This window comes from Natator depressus, chromosome 6 (assembly GCF_965152275.1).
Source record: "Natator depressus isolate rNatDep1 chromosome 6, rNatDep2.hap1, whole genome shotgun sequence".
Classification (NCBI taxonomy): domain Eukaryota; kingdom Metazoa; phylum Chordata; order Testudines; family Cheloniidae; genus Natator; species Natator depressus.
In genome coordinates this window covers 87,479,182-87,487,651 of record NC_134239.1, presented here as the reverse complement: position 1 = coordinate 87,487,651, position 8,470 = coordinate 87,479,182, and the positions used below count along the sequence as shown (strand labels likewise).

At 43.7% G+C, this 8,470-nt stretch overlaps 1 protein-coding gene across 1 annotated transcript; it reads left to right on the top strand.

The window, feature by feature from the left end:
- Positions 1-683: 683 nt before the first annotated feature.
- LOC141990136 (uncharacterized) lies at positions 684-3,050 on the top strand. The gene is made up of 4 exons (XM_074957103.1): positions 684-733; positions 843-900; positions 1,485-1,589; positions 1,723-3,050. Exons 2-4 carry the CDS (start codon positions 858-860, stop codon positions 2,484-2,486), a joined length of 912 nt encoding a protein of 303 aa, XP_074813204.1. The 5' UTR covers positions 684-733; positions 843-857; the 3' UTR covers positions 2,487-3,050.
- The last annotated feature ends 5,420 nt before the right edge of the window (positions 3,051-8,470 follow it).

The following is an 8,470-nucleotide window of genomic DNA, read 5'->3' as shown; positions in this document are numbered from 1 at the left end:
TTACAATAAAACAAACGGGGATGGTTCAGACATGTGGTTGAGTACAATAGAGTTGACTTATTCTGTTGAACTGAACGGGTTTAACCACCCCCCCCCCCTCACTGAATAGCCAGGGTGACTGTGATTACTCACCCTTGTTGCCATAGGGTTAATTTTGATGGGGGTGCACCCATAGTAAGGGAGGTGGGTGGGTGAGGATGGTGAGTTCTGATTAATATGAAATGAAATAAAACCTCAGGAGTTTGCAGATGCTATTGGGCAGTTTAAATATAACCCCTGGAGTTGGTGGAACGCTATAGGCCAGTCTAAATATGGCCCAGGAGTTGGTTGAAGGCCACGGGGCACTTTTTCTAGAAATCACCCCCCGTCCCACCAAACTTTAAGCATGAAAGAACATGTTTTTAAAAACAAAAACAAGCCCCAAGACATTCATTGATATCTGCAAAGGGCCCCTCACTTGAAATGGTTACTGTAAGAAGGCCCTACAGGGTGGGGGGAACAAAAAGTATTTGAACTTAAAAAAGAAAAGCAGCCCAATTGTGCAGAAAAACTTATTCCCCACCCCCGATCACAAAAGGGAATGCTAGGGAGGGGTGATCCAATCAACCTGCTAACTATTTTGAAACAAAAGAGTTAGGATGGTGTAAAAAAAAAACAACAAAACCTCAGGTAGCTTGGAGACTGTCTCTTTCAACAGAAACTCTCTTGAATTGCTGCTGGGCTGCAAGTGGAGGTATGTTCCCTGGTTTTTTTTTTTTAACTCTGAAAATATATATATATTATATAATGCCATTTTTTGGCCATGCTATCTTAGTAAATAATGGTGCATATCTGTATTGCAGTGTGATCTGTTTAGCATGGAGCCAGTAACTTTAAGTTGCAGTTCATCACCAGGCCAAGGTAAAAACCATTTTTAACTGTAGTTGTGCTTAATAACTTCAGGTATTACATAGGTTGAATAGGGATTTGGGAGCTAATACTAACTAACATTTTGGCTTGTTTTTCTTACCCCAAAGACCCCAAGCACACATGGCTGGGGCAGGGCGGGGGCCAGAACAACCAGGGATCTTTTTAAAAGCATGTGGGTTTATTGAAAAGTATTTTGTTGCAAACAGTGTTTTAAACTCTGTGTGTGTGTGTGTGTGTGTGTGTGTGTGTGTGTGTGTGTGTGTGTAAAACATAGGCGGTTTTTAAAAAGTATATGTCTACAAACTGATGGTGATGGTGTGTTTCCAATTAGCAGGGTTTTTACTTTGCAAAATGAGATGTATTTTAAAAAAAAAAAAATATTTGTGGGGTTGTTTTCAAAGTGGTAGAAATAAACTCAAAACCTGTGATTGTTGTACAGCCTGAAATGGATTATTTTGTTTTAAAGCTATGACTTTTTTAAATAGAAAAAACACTCTAATGGATATTATTTTATTTTATTTTAAAGTTTACTAGACAGTTTCATGTGTTTTATTAGAATGTTGTTTGCTTTACAGCACGGTCAAAACTTGAGCGGGTAAAAATGCTCAAAAGAAAAAGGAAAGAGACAATTGAAAAGAAAAATTCACAAGTATCAGTGACAGATGGATGGATGAAGCCGGGTAAATATATTTTGCTTATTAGTCTGGTTAATTTATGAGGTTTTGTATTTTAAGTACATACATAGGTGTGGGTGAGAAAGCTGGCAAAGTTACATTTTTGTAAAATGCTTTTTTTCCCCCCTCCTGCCCCAAGCAGGCATATGCAGCCCTTCTGACAAGGCTGTAGTGGGAGCTACAAGGACCCCTCCCCGAGAACCACCAAAGAACCAGGAATCTGCTTTGAGACCTTTATCAACGCAAAACAGCACAAGAGTGCAGATGAAGCATCAGCCCAGTCCAAACCTCATTTACGTCAAACCCAAGGACAAAACAAAACACTCTGGTAAAAAACATCCATGCAAAGACAACTCCAGTTCCTCAGCGGCCACCGCCACGCCAAGCCCTGAGAAAACTGTGAGCGAAAACGCCCACATTCACAAACCCGGAACAGGCGCTCTAGGGATTGTGAATAAAAAAACAAGGATTGAAAACACCTGCGATGCCAAGGTATTGCAACCATGCAAACACAACTCCAGTTCCTCAGTGGCCACCGCCGCACCAAGCCCTGAGAAAACTGTGAGCGAAAACGTCCACATTCACAAACCCGGAGTAGGCACTCTAGGGGCTCTGAATGTGTGCAGAAACACACACATTCACAAACCCAGAGCAGGCACTCTAGGGGTTGTGAATAAAAAACTAAGGACTGACAAAGATCCCCCATATTCTAGTATTTGGGAAGAGTTTGATGCTTCATTCAGAAAACTGATGGACGCTGTATCTTCGGGGAGTCTAAAACTACGGCATTCTAAAAAGATTTGGAAAAAATACGACGCTTTGTTCAGAAAACTGATGGACGCTGAATCCTCAGGGGGCCTAAAAGAAAGGGGGGCTGGAAAGGGTGGCTCTGATCAGGCATGACTAGGTGTGGAAAGGGGTACCCTCAAGGGTGCACATCAGCTCGTGTGTAAACAAAAGGGCGGACGGCGCTTGGGGGATAAACAGATGGCTGCCAAAAAATTCCAGGCCAGGGTCGCTGTAAAAATTTTAAAAAGGGCTAAAGAGGTAATGAGGGAAAAAAAACAAAAAGAGATGCCCCCTACCAGAGGCTCTCAAACTGGCATGTCTGAAAATGGGGAGGCGAAATCAGACTCTGGTTTAGAAAATTCCCCAGAGTGCTCTCTAGACGGAGGCCCATCGACTCCCAATGCCCCTCACGGAGGCGTCTCAGAGTCTGACTCTCAATTAGTATCGGATGTAGAAGATGCCACTGATGGTTCCGTAGAGGAACCCCCAAGTAACCCTGAAAATGCAGAGGTGTATATGGAGAGAGTGAGAAGTTGGCAACGTGAATTACCTAGATTTGGGGGGTCGGTGTATTGTGAGGAGTTTCGTTTTGTCCATCTTGAGCAAATAAATTCAGCTCAACAGGCTGTTGAAGCCATACACAGAGGGATACAGCTAGTTCTTGATGATGTTAATGGTAGGGTAGGCCCTGATGATTACGTACAGTTACGTTTAGAGAGCCGTCGTTTAACTAACCCTTTGTTTTCAGTCAGAAGAACTAGGGATGAGCTGTCCGCTGAGGATTTCTTGAACCAGACCTCAAAGCTGCTTCAGAGCAATAGAGAATTGCATTTCGATGGGACGTTGCGCCTTGTTGTGACAGTTGTAAAAAATAGGGGTGGGGGCGCTCGAAGAGTTTTAAATTCTATCCTTAGTAGTCAGATTATTCATAAAAAGAGACAATGTTTAGTAGACCTGACTTACACCGGTACCAATCTATGTTTTGCGGGAGGGCTCTTGGCTGTCATGGCCGGTCATAAACCTACAGATGCAGAATTGTTAGCAGAGGCGAGAAAGTTGCACGAGAAACTGGGGTGGTCAGATCAAAAAAAGGTTCTGCTCAGTGACGTAGCAAAGTTTGAGCAGCATTTAGGAGTTAACATACAGGTGGTGCTGTATGCGGTGAAAGGTGGCTGGGGTTTTTTTAAAACGGGGGGCCCCGTGTACCCTAAGACTTATTTCATCCTGTTGCACAATGAACATTACTATGGGGTTCTGGATGTGAAAAAGTTGTTCGGAGCAAAAAATTACTGTGAGTTTTGCCACATGGTGTACAGTCACGACCATTCTTGCAGGTATCGTTGCCGTCTCTGCTTGAGCGCAACATGCTCTGACAACATGGGTGTGCAGCTGAGGTGTCCTAGCTGTAAACTGTATTGTCGGTCCAAAGAGTGTTTAGACAGACATGTCAACTGTGCGTCAAAAAACCAAGTTGAATGCCTGTCTAAAACTTTGTGCGGTAAGTGTCAGGCGTACGTGGACAAGCAGCACAGGTGTAAAGGGAGGCGCTGTAAGCAGTGTCAGGGTTTGATCGTTGGAGATGTAGACATTCACCTCTGTTTTATGGACAGCCTTAGAAAGCCCGAATCATCAGAAAAGTATATTTTTTATGATTTTGAATGCATGCAGGAGACTGGGTTGCACACTCCCAATTATATTTTTGCAATGTCCCTAAAGCCGGAAAAATCCTGGGAATTTAAGGGTGACGAATGTCTTTCTATGTTTGTTAAGACCTTTATTGGCAAAGAGTTCCGGGACTACACGTTCCTAGCACACAATTCCAAAGGTTATGATGCGTATTTCTGCGTTAGACAGTTACTGAAGGAAAAGATGTGCATAGAACTGATCACTCAGGGCAGTAAACTAATGTGTGTGGAAGTTAAGGCCCTTGGCATTCGTTTTATAGACTCTTTAAACTTCTTGCCCATGAAGCTTAGCAAGCTCCCACAGGCGATGGGGTTTGAAGGTTGCAAAGGGTATTTTCCACATTTTTTTAACACTTTAGAAAATCAAAATTATGTGGGGCCTATGCCCGGTGTGGAGCACTACGGTGTAGAAAGCATGATGCCCAGGGAAAAAGCAGAGTTTCTCGACTGGTATCAAGACCACAGCTCTGAGACTTTTGACCTGCAGAAAGAGCTTGCGTATTACTGCCAGCAGGATGTAAAAATTTTGAGACAGGCTTGTATCCTATACAGAAAAGAAATTATGAATATGACGGAGAAGGTCGATCTAGTAGAGAGAGAACCTGGTAAATTCACTGAGATAAAACTGTGTATAGATCCGTTCCGGTACATAACGCTGGCATCCGTCTGCATGGCTATGTACAGGTTTATGTTTTTGGAGCCTAACACGGTAGCTCTTCTCCCTCCAGACAACTATCACAGACAGAAAAAGAGATATTCGACCCCATCTATCCAGTGGCTGTTGTATATCTCTCAAAAAGAACATATACAAATACGGCACGCTTTACAGGGTGGGGAACTACAGGTAGGCCCCTACTTTTTAGACGGTTATGCCAATATCGACGGGGTACACATAGCCTTTGAGTTTAATGGGTGTTTTTTTCACGGCTGTGTCGCCTGTCATTGTGAAAAAGCACAAAATCCTATGACGGGGACAACTTTTGGGTTTCTTTATTACAAGACGCAGCTCAAGACCGACTATCTAAAACGGCTTGGTTTTGTAGTGAGGACTCTTTGGGAGCACGAGTGGGTGGTGATGAAAGAAACAGACAGGGAGCTTGCGAGCTTTTTAAACCGAGCCCAGTTACCCCAGCCTCTCATGCCTAGGGATGCTCTTTTTGGGGGGAGGACGAACGCCATCCGTCTATATTATAAACCTAAGCCCGGGGAAGAAATCTACTATTATGATTTTACCAGCTTGTACCCTTTTGTAAACAAAACGAAAGACTACCCTATCGGGCACCCCGATATAGTTTATGACAAATTTGGACCCCTTGCAAATTATTTTGGAATTGCAAAAGTTAAAGTGTACCCCCCACGAGGCCTCTTTTTCCCATTGTTACCTGTCAGAGTGGGCGGCAAGCTTATGTTCCCGCTATGCCGAACCTGCGCGGAAACCGTGCAGCGGGAGACGTGCACCCACACTGACGAGGAGAGGGCCATCCTGGGGACTTGGTGCACTGTGGAATTGAATGCAGCCATAGCGAAGGGGTACGTGGTGGCTAAAATCTATGAAATCTGGCATTTTAATGAAAAATCTGATAAACTCTTTTCGGAGTACATAAAATTACACCTCCGCCAGAAACAAGAGGCTTCAGGGTATCCCAGCTGGTGCACAGACGAAGACAAACAAAATAAGTATGTTAACGATTTCTACCAGAAAGAAGGCGTGCTTTTACGCCGACACGAGATCAGGCTAAACCCCGCTAAACGCCAAATTGCTAAACTGTTTTTAAATTCTCTGTGGGGTAAATTCGGCCAAAGAACCAACCTACCCAATACCAGCATCGTGAGAGACCCTGACGAACTCTTTCAGTACCTATTTTCCCCCAACTACGAGGTTTCATCCTGTGAGTTTATCGACGATGAAACAGCGTGCGTATCTTGGAAGCACGCAAAAGACCGTTATTCTGTCTCTGGCAATACCAATGTTTTCATAGCCTGTTTCACCACCGCTTATGCCCGCTTAGAACTATACAACCTCCTAGACGGATTGCAAGAGCGGTGCCTGTACCACGACACTGACTCTGTGATATTTGTGAAAAGGGAGGGGGCCTGGAATCCCCCTCTGGGGGATTATTTAGGGGACCTCACGAGCGAGATCCCACCAGATCAACACATCACCGAGTTTGTGTCGGCAGGCCCAAAAACATACGGGTACAAACTGTCGGGAGGAAAGGCTTGTATGAAGGTCAAAGGTATTACCCTGAACGTAGCAAACTGTGAAAAGATCAACTTTGACAGTTTGAAAGATCTAGTCCTGGACTATTGCACGGGTCTGCGAGAGAACCCCTCAAAAAAGATAGAGGTGCAGCAACCCTCTATTGTAAGAAACAAAAATCAGTGGCAAATAGAGACAAAAACCCTTAAAAAAACACAGAAAGTCGTTTACAACAAGAGGGTCCTAGGAGAAGGGTTTAAAACTCTGCCCTACGGTTTTTGAAAAATGGATACGAGGTGGAGACACCCCTTTTCTGCAATTCTCGCGGGGCCTAGCAACTGCGGGAAAAGTTACTTTATAAAAAATGTATTGGATAATGCCAAACAAACATTGTCTGTTACGCCTGAGAATATTGTGTGGTGTTACAGTTGTTGGCAACCCTTGTATAAAGAACTGCTCTGTAAATACCCCTTTATCAATTTTGTGGAGGGTCTGCCTGATGCTTTTGACGATGACCGTTTGTTTCCTACCAATAAAGTGAACATGATTATCATAGACGATCTGATGAACTCCGCTTGTGAAAGCGATGAAATCGAGAAAGCCTTTACCAAGTACGTGCATCACAGGAACCTGAGCATTATGTATATAGTTCAGAACGTATTTTGCCAGGGAAAGAAGAGTCGCACTATTAACCTAAACACAAAATACATGGTTCTGTTCAAAAACCCCAGGGACAGATTACAAATTGCTACACTCGCTCGGCAAATGTACCCCGGCAAAGCTCAGTTCTTTCTAGAAGCTTTTGAGGATGCTACCAAAAGGCCTTATGGCTACCTGGTGGTGGATTTAAATGCTTCCACACCAGAAGCTTATAGGCTAAGAACTGGTCTTTTCCCTCCAGACTGGCCGGCAGTTTATACTTTAAAAAGAACAACAGCCCTGTATAAAAAGAGATGAATTATTGGCAGGTCCCTTTTTAGCAGCCGGGGTTGCTGACTGAAAACATGTCTAGCTGCGTGAAAAGAAACCTGGGCCTTTTAAAATTACTTAGCAAATCGTCCCCACAGCAAAGGAGGGCTATACTGTGCTCGGCCTCTGACGATCTAGTAGCAGCCATCTCAGAAATAGCGCTCAACACCTTAAAAGGAAACGTACCTTTAACACCGAAGCAAGTGCGTGTGCTGAAAAAGAAACACAAGCTTATAAAAACTTTGTGTAATAAAAGGGTTTCACTTAAAAGAAAGAAGCGTCTGGTGAAGCAGTCTGGGGGGTTTATAGGACCCCTGTTAAGTTTTGCTATCCCTCTGATAACGGGGCTTTTAACTAATCGATAGTGGAGTATGCAGAAAAAATGTACCTGGTGGCCAGCCGGCAGTTGGAGCAATTAAGTGCTCCCCCTCCGGCAGAGGAAAATATCAGAACGACTGCAACTCGCTTACTGGATGCTGAAATGAAATCTGTTCTTCAAAGAACTGACTTAGGTGAATATGAAAAGGCTAAACTTTACAGCACCGTGCTTCAAAGGTACCTAACGTACGTGAAGCAGAGCGATGTGGACAAAGGAAAACTAAGTCTGTTTCTACCAGAACAGGAACAGAGTGTGACTGCCAAACCCTCCGAAACACCAAAGACCTCAGACTCTGTTGCTCAGGAGGTGTTGGATAACGTGAATAAGCGTTATAAGAAAAATGCATCAGTATTGCTAAATAAGCTGAGCCAAGATAAAAACATTTCTTCATGGACCGATAAAGGGTCTTTTGTGTACAAAGGCTCTGTGGTTAATGGTTCTAACATGCTCGACTTAGTCAGGGCCGTCACCCAGACGCGCTCTGTTCCTAGCAGACATGTACCTAAAGGATGGGATGTGTTTATGAATGCCATGGCGGAACTGAACATGCCATCTTCCATCATGGGCAACGCGACCAACAGAGATCTTTTGGAACGCCTCAAGGCCTCAATCGCCGACACCGGTGTGGACCAAGAAACAGTGACCCCTTTTTTGCCATCTAAAAAACGAAAATTGGCTAAAAGCCGAATGGCTCAGTTTGTGATCTTTTTCACGTTCCATTTTTTTTTAAAACTGGTAATGTTTTGCTTTAAATAAAACATTTCTGAATTGGGTCATTGTGTTTTGTTTTTTTTTAAAAAAAACCACGCCAAACATCGATTGTCTTTAAACTCCCCACCTGGGGTGCTTTATTGGGTAACATGAC

Coding starts and splice junctions, on each gene's coding strand:
- LOC141990136 (XM_074957103.1), top strand. CDS start 858: ATGGAGCCAGTAACTTTAAGTTGCAGTTCATCACCAGGCCAAG. Junction 901..1,484: donor CAGTTCATCACCAGGCCAAG/GTAAAAACCATT, acceptor TTTGCTTTACAG/CACGGTCAAAACTTGAGCGG. Junction 1,590..1,722: donor AGATGGATGGATGAAGCCGG/GTAAATATATTT, acceptor TCCTGCCCCAAG/CAGGCATATGCAGCCCTTCT.